Source organism: Delphinus delphis, chromosome 2, assembly GCF_949987515.2.
Source record: "Delphinus delphis chromosome 2, mDelDel1.2, whole genome shotgun sequence".
In the NCBI taxonomy this organism is placed as follows: Eukaryota; Metazoa; Chordata; class Mammalia; order Artiodactyla; family Delphinidae; genus Delphinus; species Delphinus delphis.
In genome coordinates, this window is record NC_082684.1 from 92,169,463 (window position 1) to 92,185,291 (window position 15,829).

At 39.7% G+C, this 15,829-nt stretch overlaps 1 protein-coding gene across 2 annotated transcripts in view; it reads right to left on the reverse strand.

Annotated features, from left to right (window-relative positions):
* The window catches only part of SHC4 (SHC adaptor protein 4), a 131,501-nt gene that overhangs the window by 58,181 nt on the left and 57,491 nt on the right, over nt 1–15,829 (reverse strand). For both annotated transcript variants that reach the window (XM_060005193.1, XM_060005192.1), the window contains exons 3-4: nt 6,065–6,128; nt 3,142–3,261 (exon numbers count right to left, since the gene is read on the reverse strand). In XM_060005193.1, the coding sequence (XP_059861176.1) occupies nt 3,142–3,261; nt 6,065–6,128 (184 nt within the window). The remainder of the gene's footprint in view (nt 1–3,141; nt 3,262–6,064; nt 6,129–15,829) is intronic.

The window sequence follows — 15,829 nt, forward strand, 5'->3', positions numbered from 1 at the left end:
TATGGTAAGTTTTAAAAATTGCAAGCATTGCATGTTTGCGTGTTTAATATCTTATTTTCTGCCCCTGAGGTTCTGTGAGACATTTTCTGGGAGTGAATGGTTACATTCTTGATGTTCTCAGTGACAAGATAAATGTGAACCATCTGACCCATAAATGCTCTGTCATCTATGAATGTATCTATAAACTTGAAGCTATTTATGTTTTCAGTCCAAAGTATATCTTTGAAGTTAAGGGTGGGGGGAGGATATTTGTATTTATCTTAGAACTTCAGAGGCTAGTTTTCTTTAAGGAAAATTTAATTGATAAAGCATTTTCTCATGCTATGTCCACACGGTCACTTCTCTGCTGCCTTTATCCCGTGGACATTTTAGCTGTCCTTTTGAAGGAACGTATAAAGCTTCTTGAGTTTAAGCATCTAGAGCGGCACATCTTTTTTACACCCCAAACCCCATCCCCGTGGCCATTCTCCCCAGGTCTGCAGAATAGTTCAAAGTTATTTTTAAAAATCAGCCCCTGGGTCTAATATCAATGAGATCCTAACTTTGGTCCCCACTCCAGCGGTGGGCTGAGCACAGCCCATTCAATGCCACCAGTGCCGAAAAGATGTGAGCCACTCCCCAAAGCAGCTCTTTGCTGTAACTATTGGTCGTGGAAGCCACCCATGCCCACTGTCCCTCCTTTTATTCACCTGAAAGACTATGGACGTGTGGCAATACCAGCTCTAACTGCAGTGGCCTGGAAAAGGGTAGCAGAGGGGAAAGAGATTTTGAGAATAACGTGCCCTCCACCATACACACCACAACCCTCTTCTTCCTAAATTCCCAATTCACTTCAGTCACCCATGGAAAGAGCCATTTTTAAAAATGCTCATTCAATTCTACACAGCTGTCACCGTGATGGCTCTCGCTTTGCCTACTCTTCCTCCCCTACAAAACTCAGATAATTCAAGGGTTCCTATACTCAATGAAATCCTATAACTAAAAGAGTTGAGCATCCCTGGTACCATCCACATAGGTGAAAACTAAAACTAAATTTTACATCCACAAATGTCTTGAGGGCAAAGCATCCGAAGGACAATTAATGTTTCACCTTCCACCTAGATTGGCTGCATCTTCCAAGTACAGCCCCATATGTTCTGCTGTCAGATATCAATGGTATCACCTCTCTTGGATAACCAATCTTGATTCAACCAGACAGGAATCTATTTAAAATTGTTTCATATTAAACATTTTCCTCTATGGTGCTTTATACTACTGTGTAAGCAATGTATTTTATTCTGCTTTTGAATTTAGAAAATAAAGCAAACCTCAAAACCACAAGTGAAACAGAGTCACAGATGTAGAAAACAAACATGGTTACCAGGGGTGGGGGGAAGCCGGGTTGGGGAGGGATAAACTGGGAGATTGGGATTGACATATACACACTACTATATATAAAACAGATAACTAATAAGGACCTACTATACAAAACAGGGGGGCTTCCCTGGTGGCACAGTGGTTAAGAATCCACCTGCCAATGCAGGGGACATGGGTTCGAGCCCTGGTCAGGGAAGATCCCACATGCCGTGGAGCAACTAAGCCCGTGAGCCAGAACTATGAGCCCATGTTGCTAGAGCCTGTGCTCCGCAACAAGAGAAGCCACCACAATGAGAAGCCCACACACCGCAAGCAAGAGTAGTCCCGCTCGCCGCAACTAGAGAAAGCCTGCGTGCAGCAACGAAGACCCAACGCAGCCAAAAATAAATGAATGAATAAATAAATAAATAAATTATATAGCACTCTTCTCAATAGTCTATATATGACCTATATGGGAATAGAATCTAAAAAAGAGTGGCTATATGTATATGCATAACTGATTCACTTTGCTATACAGCAGAAAGTAACACAACATTGTAAATCAACTATACTCCAAGAAAAATTAAAAAAAAAAACTGCAAGTGAATTTTTTGGTAAAAAAATGGAAATCAAAATGTTTATAACTGTACTTATATGTTACTGACAATTTTATAATTTTACATATGACAATATGCTTTCCCTGCTAAGTACTGAGTACATGAAAAGGCCCCAAGGAAAAATGCACCATGCAACGGGCACTGTGCTGAGTGATTTACATCCAGTGATTTACATGATCTTACTTAATCCTCTAAATAACCCAATAAGACACATACTGTTGCTAAGACCATCTTCTCAGAAACTCTATGTTTAAGACTATAATCCTCATTTCACTGATGATGAAAATTGAGTGGTAGGGTAACTTGCTTGTTAGTGGCAAAGCCAGGCTTTCAACCTACGCGTGACCTCAAAGCCTCTTACTGTTTTATCACTGACAAGTACACGTTAAACCTTGCGTGAGTCCCTGATCAATAGCACTCCACACAGTAAAAACTTAAATACTAAGAACCTCAAATCACTACATATTAGACAAAGAAAAATTAGACTCTAACATACATAAATAACCTGATATAAGGAATTTAGTTTAAAAAATAAGTCAAAAAAGAGTGTCCTAGTTTAAAGTACATATTTAGCGCAATGCCTGTATATCTTTTATATTTGCTTCAACAATGCTGTTCTTTGAGAAATAGTGTTTACAGTGAGAACTCAGGCACACCATAGAATCATAAATCATCAAAGATGAAAAAGTTGTTTACACATTAACATTTGAGAAGGCTTTTCAATCTTAAGGGTTGGAAGAAAATGTTTTCTGCTTAAATTTCGGTTAGCTAGAACATTGACCCTAACATCACCCTTCCCCTCTGTCCTTCATGTGCATCCCCAGTCCAACATGCAGTCTGTTAGTTCTGATGATGGCATTTCTTTCCCTTTGGAGAGGGGTAGCGGAGAGTAATAAATGACTGACTCAAGTATATTCCAAATGGTACTTAATATGTTCTTTGCACCTTAGTTTTTATTACAAAGCCGATAGGTAGGGGCAAGTATGTAGGCAGTTAAATGCCTCAGTGATGGGTTAGTAATACTGTTGTCCTAATTATTGCTACACATAAATCCTTGGCAGATTTTTTTTCCCTCATGTCTTATTAAGTTTTAGGCACACTGTCTGAAACTTTATTCTCTTCATTATGCCCAGACTGTTCTAGAAAAATAGATGATATGTTAAACTATAAGTGACATTCATGATCTTACCTGTTGGTTGTCAAGATTCATCAATGTGAGGCTGCATGTTGAGATGGTCAGTTTTATATTCATTCCCGAAAACTGAAGATTACTTTTGCCAAGAACTGTTGATAGGAACTTAGCTGGAGGCTTTAAAAATAACGTAACAACACTCTGTAAGTTATGGACTTTGTTACAGAATGAATATTTATGTTTTTTAAATGTTAAAAATGAAACCAAAAGTTGGTTCTTCAAAAAGATCAACAAAATTGACAAACCTTTAGCTAGATAAACTAAGAAAAAAAGAGAGAAGACTCAAATTAGTAAGATGAGAAATGAGAGTGGGGTCATTACTACCAATTCAACAGAAGTAAAAGGATTATGAGAATACTATGAACAGTTGTATGTCAACACACTGGATTACCTAGATGAAATGGACAAATTCCTAGAAACATAAAAGCTACCAAGACTAAATCATGAAGAAATAGGAAATCTGTGTAGACCTATAACTAGTCAGAAGGAAGGAAGGGAGGGAGGGAGGGAGGGAGGGAGGAAGGAAGGGAAAATAACAAGTGTTAGCAAGGATGTGGAGAAACTGAAACCCTTGTACACTATTTGTAGGAATGTACAATGGTACCACAGCTATGGAAAACAGTACAGCAGCTCCTCAAAAAATTAAAACTAGAATTACCATATGATCCAGCAATTTCTACTTTTTGTTATATACCCAAAAGAACGGAAAGCAAGGACTTGAAGAGATATTTGTACATCCATGTTCATAGCAGCATTATTTACAATAGTTAAAACATGGAAGTGACCCAAGTGTCCATCAACAGATAAATGGAAAGCAAAATGTGATATATACATACAATGAAATATTTATTCAGTCTTAGTAAGGAAGGAAATTTTGACATGTGCTACAGCATGGATGAACCTTGAGGACATTATGTGAAGTAATGTGAAATAAGCCAGTCATAATAAGACAAATACTGTATGATTCCACTTATATGAGATACTTAGAGTAGTCAAAATCATAGAGACAGAAAGTAGAATGGTGGTTGTCAGGGGCTGGAGACGGGGGGAGGGGAATGGGAAGTTGTTTTTTAATGAGTATAAACTTTCTGTTTTACAAGATAAAAAAAAGAGTTACGGGACTATTCCTAATAAATTGTTTAACTAGATTGTGTAAAATAACTTCATTGCTTAATATGAAATTTCAAAGTTAAGGCTTGGGGGAAATGGGCTTTATAGAAGCAAACAATTCTAAGTATATTCTGTTCTTCAAGTAAATGACTTTATTTCTTAAAAAAAAAAAAGAGTTATGGGGATAGATGGGGGCGATGATTGAACAACAGTATGAATGTACTTAATATCCCTGAACTATACCCTTAGAAATGGTTCCAATGGTAGATTTTATGTTATGTGTATTTTATCACAATTTTTCAAATTGCGGAGGAAAAAGAATATAAAAAATATAAAGTGCGTGGAAGAGTCCCTGGCATGTATTACGTACTCAATAAAAAAGCTAGCTACCAAAGGGAATTAGCTCAAAAATTTCTTTTTTTTTTTTTTTTTTTTTTTTTACTTCTTTACATGTGTACTTTCTGGAAAGGTGACAGCCTGGTTTGCTTTTGTTTTATTTTGTTTTGGAGTGTGGATCCCACTACTCCTGAAATGAGAAAGTCTTAAGTGAATAAGCCTGTTTGTTGGGATCTTCCAGTCGGAACCTCCTATTCACAGAGGTTATGAGAGGCAGGAGGAGGCTAGAGGCTACAGACAGACCATCGGTTCTGTCAGAGAAACTAGTAATGGGAGTTCTAGTAGAATTCAAGAGCCATTCTTCAGAGTTTCCCAGATCATGTGGCTCATCTGAGTCACCCTGGGTGACAGTGGGTTCAGTCCTATGCAAAATAATGAGTAATGATAAAAAATTAGACAGGGTGGTATGGAAATAGAGCAGTAAAGCCGGGACTCTGAAGACCTGGCGTCTACAGCTGGTGCTGACCTTGATCTTCCTAGTGACTCAAGGCAAGTCTCTTCTCTGAGCCACGGTTTAGCAGCTGGCAAAGTGAGAGGGTTCAACTGGGAGATCTCTAAAAATTCCTCCCCCCTTAAACAGTCTATACTTCTATAATTTATATAGTTATCTTAAGCGCCATTGCACCTCCCCTTTGGACTTTTCAAAGCAACTAAGTATTCTAGGGATAATACTAACTAGCATTAGCGTTGAAAGCCTAATGTAAGCAAGACACTTAACACATCACTTCATTTAATTCTTACATAATTCTATAAACTAAGGGCTATTTTCTCCTACTTTACAAATGAGGAAACCAAGGATTCGAAAGGTGAAATGACTTGATCAAGATCACACAGTTAGTAGGTGGCAGAGACAGGATTTAAGCGCAAGTCTAACATCAAATCTCATGATTTCTTTCAACATGAAAAGCTCCTTCTACCCATTTATTACCCTTACCTCTACCATCACTCTTGTTTCCATCTGAAAATAGGCCATGGAGTCCTAAAAGTCTAAAATGTTAAAATGCAGAATACATACATTATAAAATATTGAAATTGGAAGGTACCAAAATTGGTCATCTGGTTCAACAGCTTAACTTTACAGGAACAAGAATGGAGTTTTGGAGAGATGAGATACCATGCTCAAAGGTAAGTAAATACCTAGCTCTGCAACCAGATATTCTGACTTGAAAAGACCCAGGTGCTTTCTCTACTCTGACCCTCAGGCATCACCATTTCAGACAGTGTCTGGCAAGTCAGAAAAATTTGAGGGACAAGAACAACTTTGAGTGCATCTCAGATAGCATGTCAAATAATCAAGGCCATTCTAGACCTTGGGTCATGTGGTGGAATGAACTAACAACTATTTTGATACTATCTTTCCCATAGTTAGGGAAACTAAAAAAAAAAAAAAAAAAAAAAAAACACCAATATTTACCTTTCGCTTTTTAATGGCTCCATTTGCCCCAGGGACAGCTTCACACAGGCGACTTATTGCTTCCCTACAGAACAGAAACCATATAAAGACTCAGCATACTATCAAGCACACAGTAAATGTTCAATAAACATTAGCAAGTATTATGACCAAAATGTACACTCACATAATGGTGAGCCTGACATAAATGACCTTCCCCACTCCCACTGGAGAAAACACTGAGCTTAGTCTCTCTGCAGCTCAAACCCAAGAAAATCCAGCAACAACTTAATATTGAAAAATTGCTTTACAGTAAGGAGTCCTACTATTCACCTTCTTCGTCTTTTTTCCTTGGCTTTTAAGGATTGGTTTTCAGTGCTATTGATTTCTAACCAAAAAGGACTGATGGAACTTTACTGTCTGGGAATACTTCACAGTTTTACCTTTAGCAAAATCCTCTCTGGTGTGATGAATAAAAAAGCTTCATAGTATCTCAGCACCAAAGATAATTAAATACAAAAGAATCCAACACTAGAGGAAGTTTAAAAGGATTGAGAGAGAATTGAACTTCAAGGTGGTCTCAAATGGAGCCTTATTGACTAAGTTACTTTTCCAAGCCATTGAGCTTTCATGTAATTTCACAGAAGAAAAGAAAATCAATAACAGATTTCCTCCTTTGCTTATTTTTCTGCCCTTACTATATATTGCACTTCCTGAGAGAAGAGCACCGCTAAAAGAAGTAGTTGTTCCTTAATGGAAGTGGTGAATGAACTGGCGCCCTCCTCTCCAGAAATGCAGTTATAACTAAGAGCTTTTATCTCTGGGACTCAGCATTCAGAACCACCCAAGCTTTCACGTGGCGTAATCTGAACCTTCGCTTCATGGCTTTCAACACACATATCAAACTTTTCACAAAGCAAATGGAAATCTCTAAACTCCTTCCGGATCCACTGGACATCATCGTTTAAATTAGTACCCTGTATTCACACACATACACACACACACACACACACACACACACACACACACACTATACAGTTTTTATATATATTAGATTTCATGAAAATATTTTCTATGAGATGTTTTTGATTCCCAAAGGAAGGGGATGCAGAGAGAGGAATGCAGACCCATTAAAAATATATATACGTTATAGATAGATAGATATAAAGATATATAAATAAATATAGATAGATAGGTAGATCTATATATATAGTGGTGCAGAGCTATGTTCTCAACATAATTACCCGCAACCAATGGATAGAAAGGCTTTTTGCCTTAGCATATCTTCTCAGAATTTTATGTTTATTCCTCCTCTAGGATTCCAAACTTGTTCTGTGGAGTCAAGCAGGACAACTCAGAGAGTTGGTCTTTTTGGTTTGGTTGGTTGATTGATGTTTTGAGTCATCTTAATGATTAGTCAATAATTGCTGACACATCTAATTAATCTGAATTGGTCTCTGGTGTTGCCAAAATAACTAGTCCAGGCACCCAAATATGTTGTTGGTATTTAACAAAGAAAGATTATGGGAAAGGTGTTCTTAGATCCTTTACTCCATGAGAGCCAACAGGGGTGCTTTGGTCTAAAAAGCTCCCTGTAAATGGTTTGAAATAAAAGTAGAAACAAAGGCGGGCACTGATGCTGCCAAGTATAATAATAGTTATTATTAGAAGTTGTTACTTTTATATAGCATCTATAGTTTTATAAATTGCTTTTCCAGGCATTGTTTTCTTGATTCTCATTCCAGCTGTCAATATCTTGTAACAAAAAGTAAAGTTATGAATTTGAATTAAAGGGAATGCTTTATAGGATGAGCACCCCTCAAGGAGGGTTTGGAAGGCTGAACCTTCCTGGCAGAGTGGAGTTGGGAAATTCCAGACAGAGGGAAGAGCATGTGTAAAGACACTAAAACATAAATTATCACAACATGTGAGGAACTACAGTACTTTGACATTGATATTGCAGGAGCATAAATTGTGGTAGAACAAGAGTGAGTAAGAGCTAAGAGATGGGATTAGAGTCTGAAAACTTTTTCTAAAAAGAGCCAGATAGTAAATATTTTAGACTTTGCTCTGTTGCAACTACTGAACTCTGCCACTGTAGCTCAACCACAGCAGTAGACAACATGTAAACAGATGAGCACAGCTGTGTTCCAGTAACTTTATTTCTAAAAGCAGGCAACTGGCCATATTTAGCCCAAGGGCTGTCATTTGCCAATTCCTGGATTAGGTAATTCATACAAACGGAGTTAGAAATAGTTCAGTTTTAAGAAACAAGAAAATGTTGACATTCATTATACTTCTGGAATTAAAAATTAAAGCAACTATAAGATACTTGCTCCACTCTTATTACATTCACAGAACAGAAAATTACAAAGCCAGTATTGGGGGAAATGGGAATAATTCCACTTCAGGTATACTTATCCATTGCTGGTGGCCTTGATTAGTATTAATACAATCTTTCTAGAGATAAAGTTCATAAAAGATGACAAATGTCATAATATTTATCAGAGCTTTTGACAAGGGAGGAGGAATTTGTATTGAAATAGCATTGAGTAGTTATGTAAAAGAAACATTTATTTTAGAGTAAAAAACCAACCCCAAAGCTTGTGATATAGATATAAAACAAATCAATATAAATATTGCCACTTGAAATGTTAAGTATGAGAACTACAGAAATATGGGGGGAATCTATACAAATTAGTGGGGAAAAGTAGAACTTGGAATGGCATATACACACTGGTAGCAGCTATATAAAATTAATTCTGTATAAATAGTGACATAGAAAGAGCATATAAACAGTGACTTGGTTTAGGTGTCTTCTGTGTGTGATTTGCTGTTTCCTGTTTTTGATTCTATTGATGTTTAGATGTAAACAGTGTTATGTTTTCCTTCATTGTACAGTTGATTGCATAAAAAATCTTTTAAAATATTCAAAAGAATGCAAAGTTAGTTCCTCAGCAGGAGTTTTGCTCATGTACTGTGGAGATGTGAGGGCACGTCAAGGATGTCCCGATGGAGTGACACAACCTGCCTCTCTTTTGCCAACAATTGCAGAGATGGGACAACGCTCACGTTATAGGTAATAACAGATCTTTATTTCTCCCTCTGCTCCCATCCCCGCTTAGCCTTTAACGCCTCCATCTTTATAGCCACTAAGTCCAGATTTATCTTTTCAGTTTGCTTGGTAGACTTGCTGGTTTCCACTCCACAAAGTTTCACAAACAAAAAAACCCTTGACCAGATTTAGCAATGCTTTCACATTAGAAATCCCTACCTTTAGATTTGTAGCAGAGAGCCTGGGTTTTAATGAAGAAGCTGCTCCTATGTATATGGTCGGGCTCAGCACTCATCACTTTATGTACGTCTTCTCAGTCTTAATAATGTCATTTCACGGTAGGTATTTTATCCCCATTTTACAAATGAAGAAACTAAAGTTCAAAGAACTTTAATAACTGCCTCCAAATAACGCAGCGGATAGTGGGAGAGACAGAATGCAAATCCAAGTCTGACTTCAAAATCCACACTCACCCAGGGAGGGACCATAATGCCAAGTGCATGAAAAGGAGGGAGTCCCAGACTTTGGGAACTAGGGAGGAGAAACACATTGGTCACTCCCTTGCTCACTCCCCAGCACAGAAAGAGGCTCCTTTTTGGCCAATCCTTCTGCATTGTGGCTGGAGTAACCTGCCAAGGGAAGAAGGCAAAGTGGTAGGGGTCAGCTCTGGAGAAGGCCCATGAGGATGCCCCCAGCCCTTTGCTTTCTATACAGCGGCTGTTATCTCCTTAGGGACGAGAAGAACTTCCAGAGCCCGGCCACATGCCCTCAGGGGAAGAACACACATGTGTGCAAGGCACACTCACTCAGAACTTTAAAGTAAGTTGAGGCACCAGAAGCTTCACAGATTCAGAAAGTCTCTTAATATACAACTCAAAAGAAACAAGGGGAAACTTGTGCTTATGAACTTGCTTTTAAAAAGTAGTTATACTGTACACCCACGTTCACAGCAGCATTATTCACAATAGCTAGGAACTTCCCTGGTGGTCCAGTGGTAAAGAATATGCCTTCCAATGCAGGAGACACAGGTTCGATCCCTGGTCAAGATCCCACATGCCGTGGGGCAACTAAGCCCGAGCACCACAACTATCGAGCTCACATGCCTCAATGAGAGAGCCCACGTGCAGCAAACTACAGAGCCCACACGCTCTGGACCCCACATGCCATAACTACTGAGCTCACGCACCCTGGAGCCCGCACACCACAGCTAGGGAGAGAAAACCCGCACACCACAACTGGAGAGAAGCCCAAGCACCGCAACTAGAGAGAAACCCGAGCCCCACAACAAAGAGATCACGTGCCATAATGAAAAGGTCCCGCATGCCTCAACAAAAGATCCTGTGTGCTGCAACTAAGATCTGATGCAGCCAAAACAACTAAGAAAAATAAATAAATAAAATATTCACAACAGCCAAAGCATGGAAGGAACCCATGTGTCCTCAATGGGTGAATGGATAAGCAAAATGTGGTATATACATACAATGGAATATTATTCAGCCTTAAACAGGAAGGAAATTCTGCAATGTGCTACAACATAATGAATCTTGAGGACATTATGCAAAGTGAAATAAACCAGTCACAAAAAGACAGATACTGCATGACTCCACTTACATAAGGTACTTAGAGTAGGTCAAAGATCATAGAAAGTAGAATGATGGTTGCCAGGGTCTGGGGGAGAATGGGGGGTTACTGTTTAATAGGTACAGAGTTTCAGTTTCACAAGATGAAAAGAATTATGGGGCTGGACAGTGGTGATGGTTGCACAGCAACGTGAACGTATTTAATGACCCTGAACGATATAGTGGGCTGGCCAAAAAGTTCGTTCAGGTTTTTGTAAGATGTTATAGAAAAACCCGAACGAACTTTTTGGCCAACCCGATACTTTAAAGTGGTAATTAAGATGGTAAATTTTATTTTATGTGTCTTTTGCCATAACAGAGGAAAAGAGCTACCAAAAATAAAGTAGCTATTACTTTTTTTTACTTGAGACTCTAAGGAGAATCATAGGTCTCTCTTCAATAAAAGGCCTATTTGTCCCAACGTTTCTATTCAATTTTAGAGGGCCCATCCCACCCCTACCCACCGGTCCTCGGCACCATCCCTGGAAAACCATCTGTGGGCCTCTTGGGAATCCACACATCCCAGGTTAAGAACCACTGCTTTAAAATAACCTCTCAAAACTCTCCTTTCTTTGCTGTTATCAGCGTTAGCAAATCTGAAACCCCAGTCAGGGAAGACACATACGTGCTTGCGATATGTTGCCTTTCTTCACAAAGATCTTTTCTTCCCCTCAGACTCCGACCAAGAGATTAACTGTAACATTTTCAAGAACAAATAGTACTTTCAGTGCTTTCCTGGAGTTCCAGACACACCCTCCGACCTAAAGCACTGACTTTACAAATACTGAGAAAAAAGAAAACAGAGATCCTGAATCAGGGATTCCTCACAGGACGGGGGTGCCCCCCACCATCCCAGCTGCTCAAGCAGCCTGCATTTCTGCAGAGCGTCTTGGAAGCTGACGACCATGGGACATTCTCCAGCGAGCAAACATTCAGCAATCGTCCTCTCTTAGAGGAGCAAGACTTTTCAGAGTTTAAACGGCTAAAGATTTCCATCCTGGGAGGCTGTACCAGAAAGAGAGAGAGAGAGAGAGAGACCCACGGCACCAACAGTGGTCACTTTGTTTATTGTTTTGCCACATGAGAGGGAAGGGGAGAAGCGGGCTGATGTAAGAGAATGAGAATGCAGTTGAAGATTTGCTTTTAAGCATATAAAACCCTGCCTACGCCATAAGACCAAAAAAAGATATTTTTGTCTGTTTTAACAGAGTCCAAACTAATCACCCAAACAAAGGCACCTTTCTTCATCAACCCCTGGCCACTACAGTACTTAAGAAGTTATAATTTTTCTGTGTCTTTAACTCTTAAACAGTTAAGCTCCTCTGGGAGCAATATTGCCCAATCTTTGTTTTTTAAAATTTGGAAGGCAATATCCTAAACCAAGACAAAGGGGAGCATTTAAGGGAGGATGGGGGCCTGTGGGACAGAATGTTTCCAATGAATGTCAAAATACAGTTCTTCAGGAAATAGGAAAGCCAGAAACTGTGTCACATGAGACCAGGCAAATGGCCCAGCAGAGCAGTTAAAAGCAACTATCCCCATCTCCCAACACACACACACACACACACACACACACAAACACGAGTGGTTCTGTTTTGTCCAAGAAAACAGAAATAAGAATACATTTTAATCCCAGCAAGAGCCTTTCCAAACTAAAACTCAAAAAACACGTAGGCAGAACAAAGGCACAGGGATTTTCCCTTACTTTTCGTCTCCAACATGAACCCTTAAAGAAATCAGTTAACAATGTCGCAGGGACAAGTTGTCACCTGAATGTCTCAAACTGCTTTTTTTTTTTTTTTTTTAACTATTAGATACTTTTATTTTAAAAAAATTATCCATTTACCGTCACTCATGAGGATAAGTACAGGAAAAGAAATGTCTTTCTTCTCCCTTACATTTGTGACTCAATCTTTTGAGACAAGAATCCTTTGAGAATTTCATAAAAGCAATGGTTCTTTTCCCTAAAATCAAACTGCTTTCCTATTGATGAATGAGAGGACTCGTAAGTAATTCAGACTCCACATCAGTGTGGTATTACGGTGTTCCAATTGTTCTAGGGAAACTAGTACCTGCTTTTTTGAAATCTTTGCCTTCAGAACATCAAGCCTCAGTGATCTATGTGTTCAATTTTGTTCAGCCTGGTGAAATTAAAGACATCCAAGAATGTGTGCAAGCCCCAGACAGGACACTTTAGAACATGAGCCTGCCTCCATGGCGATAAGCACACAATGAGTGCAGTCAATGCCCCTAGACCAGCGGAAAATGGAAAACTTCAAACTCCCTTTGTGCTATTATCAAGGGGCATCGCCCATGCACTCTGGGAGGGTCGACACAGCCCGTAAAATATATCCTTTCATTTTAGAAATAGGCACTTCAGGTCCCAGATGGTCAAATCAAACCTTTCAGGACTGCCCACAGCATTTACTCTCACATGGACTTATCTCACCACTCCGTTCAACCTGGATTCTATTTAAAATCTGATTATAAAGTACATTTGCAATTCTACCCAACACAAGCCACCATAGAACACAGGTTGTTCTGTCTACTCTGTGATTCTGCCCTTTGGCTCTGATGCAAAGGTTGACCCATCAACTGCACTTTAATGAAGTGAAAGACCATCCCGTCCCCAGGATCGCACCTCCCCTGCAAGTACCTCCCCAGTAAACAGAAATGAAGTGCTGATTTTCTCCTATCCCCACAATGATTTCCTGTAATAGAATCACATATTTCAAAATGCAAACACACCCCCATACTGATGGCTTATACACCCTCAAATATGAAGTGACAACAGAGGAATGGGGTTGATTTCACACAAAACACACTGGAATTGGTAAATCCAAAAGACTGTTCTCCTTTACTTTGGAATAAACTAAAACACCTCTGTTTTAGACAAAATACACTAAAATATTATGAAGGCATGTCTTTTGGGGTTAAAGAGTGTACTGATCATACAGTGTGGTCACTTAAGCACCAAAATTCATTTTTTAAAAAACCAAAACAGATCCAACATAATCACCCACTTTATTCGTCGTATTTCTCTCCAAATGATGTTTATCTACTTCCAAAAATTAGGCCTATCTTCAAAAAAGGAAGATTTGGTACCATTTAAGATACTGAAAACAGTTTACCAGAGGTATCTATAGTGTTGAGCAAGACAGTAATGGGTAGAACGAGTGTATGACTTCCACCACTGTTTAAAACAAAAATAACTCCTTTTTTTTCTTTTTTTTTTTTTTGCGGTACGCGGGCCTCTCACTGTTGTGGCCTCTCCCGTTGCGGAGCACAGGCTCCGGACACGCAGGCTCAGCGGCCATGGCTCACGGGCCCAGCCGCTCCGCGGCACGTGGGATCTTCCCGGACCAGGGCACGAACCCGTGTCCCCTGCATCGGCAGGCGGACTCTCAACCACTGCGCCACCAGGGAAGCCCCATAACTCCTTCTTTTATGAACCATTTGGTGTATATACTATAGATTTTATCTGGTAAGTCCATTTTTTTAAAATGTGTGTGTGTGCCTCTGGAAGGAATTAGTAACTGGCTTAGTCAATTGAATCCACTGGTCGGACAACTTTGGCATGCACATCTGCTAAGAATTCACTGAGATAACCATTTAGGTACATGGCGATCAAACTTCAAAGTTCTTAAGAATTAACTGGGATGCTGGTTCAAAATGCAGATTCCTGGGACTGTTCTTGAGATTTTGATTCTATAGGTCTGCAGTTTAACAGCCTCCCAGGTGATTCTGAAGCAGATCAGTTCAAGGACCACACAGCGGATTAGAACTTCTACTTGAACTCACTGCACAGTATGACTGGTTCTGGGCTCTACAGCTTCAACCAGATGGTCGTATTAGTGGATGCTAAGGAATTAGGTCCCCTGCTCCTAGCAGCTATGGTTGGGAAGGCTACACTACCTGCACATTTGATGATGTTCCATTCGGCGAGAAATTTGTATTCAACTTGGTCAATATGCTGGGAAAGATATCTGGTATAATCCTCTCCTGTCCACTCTGTCCCCTTTATCCTGGCTATCTCCTCACGGGAAGGGCTTTCACCAGAGGGCATCTGGAGGTCCTGAACATCTTTGCTCACATGACCCCCTGCACACATGGGTGGTGATAAGTGACCTGCATTCTCTCCCATTTGGCCACCTGTATGCTGGGAAGCCTAGTCCATCTGCCCCTCGAAATGTATTCATGCTCTAGGCAGTGGTTCTCAACCTGGGCTGCACATTGGGGAAACACAGGGGAGCTTTAACAAATCCTGATGACTGGGTCTCATCTCCAGACATTCTGATTTAATGGGTGAGGGTGGGACTACTGGGAGTTTTAAAAGCTCCCTCAAGTGCTTCCAACAGAGCTAAGTCAGGTTGAGAATCTCTTCATAGCAGTAGTCAGCATGCCTTTTTATACAGGACCAGAGAGTGAAAATGTCAGGCTTTGAGAGCCATACAGACTGTCGCAACAACTCAACTCTGCAGTTGTAGCCTGAACGGCAGCCACAGACAATACATAAACGAATGGGCATGCCTGTGTGCCAGAAACACTTATGGACACAAATGTGAATGCCATGTAATTTCCACATGTCACAAAATATTCTCCTTTGATATTTTCCCCCCAAACATTTAAAAAAGTCAGAAACCATCCTTGGCTCAAAAGGTGGCAGAATCAAAATCAGGTAGCAGGTGGTTTGCTCACCCTTCCTCTGGAGCAAACCAGAAAGGAATGTAAGAGGCCTTGGGGTCACAGTCAGCCATTAGCTTGTACATGGAAGAAAAAACATTAGAACACAACCTTTTAATCGTCACAGACAAAGATTATTTATACGTATTTTTGGACTTGGTCTTGCTAAGTATCTTGGTACAGGAAGCTGGGTTTTATGAGAGATGGGTCTTCTACTGTATAAATATAAGGCTTATGGAACTTCTTCTACATACTGTTAATTATCATCTTCCATTCTTTGTTTCTCCTACCAGCATTCAGTGAAGGGAGAGGGGAACTGACATTCTTCTTCTTTTTTTTTTTATATCAACTAAGCTTCATTAAGTGACATGATATCATGTACATGATGCAGTACAAAGTGCTTGCAGGAATACAGAAATAAAAGTGTAAAAT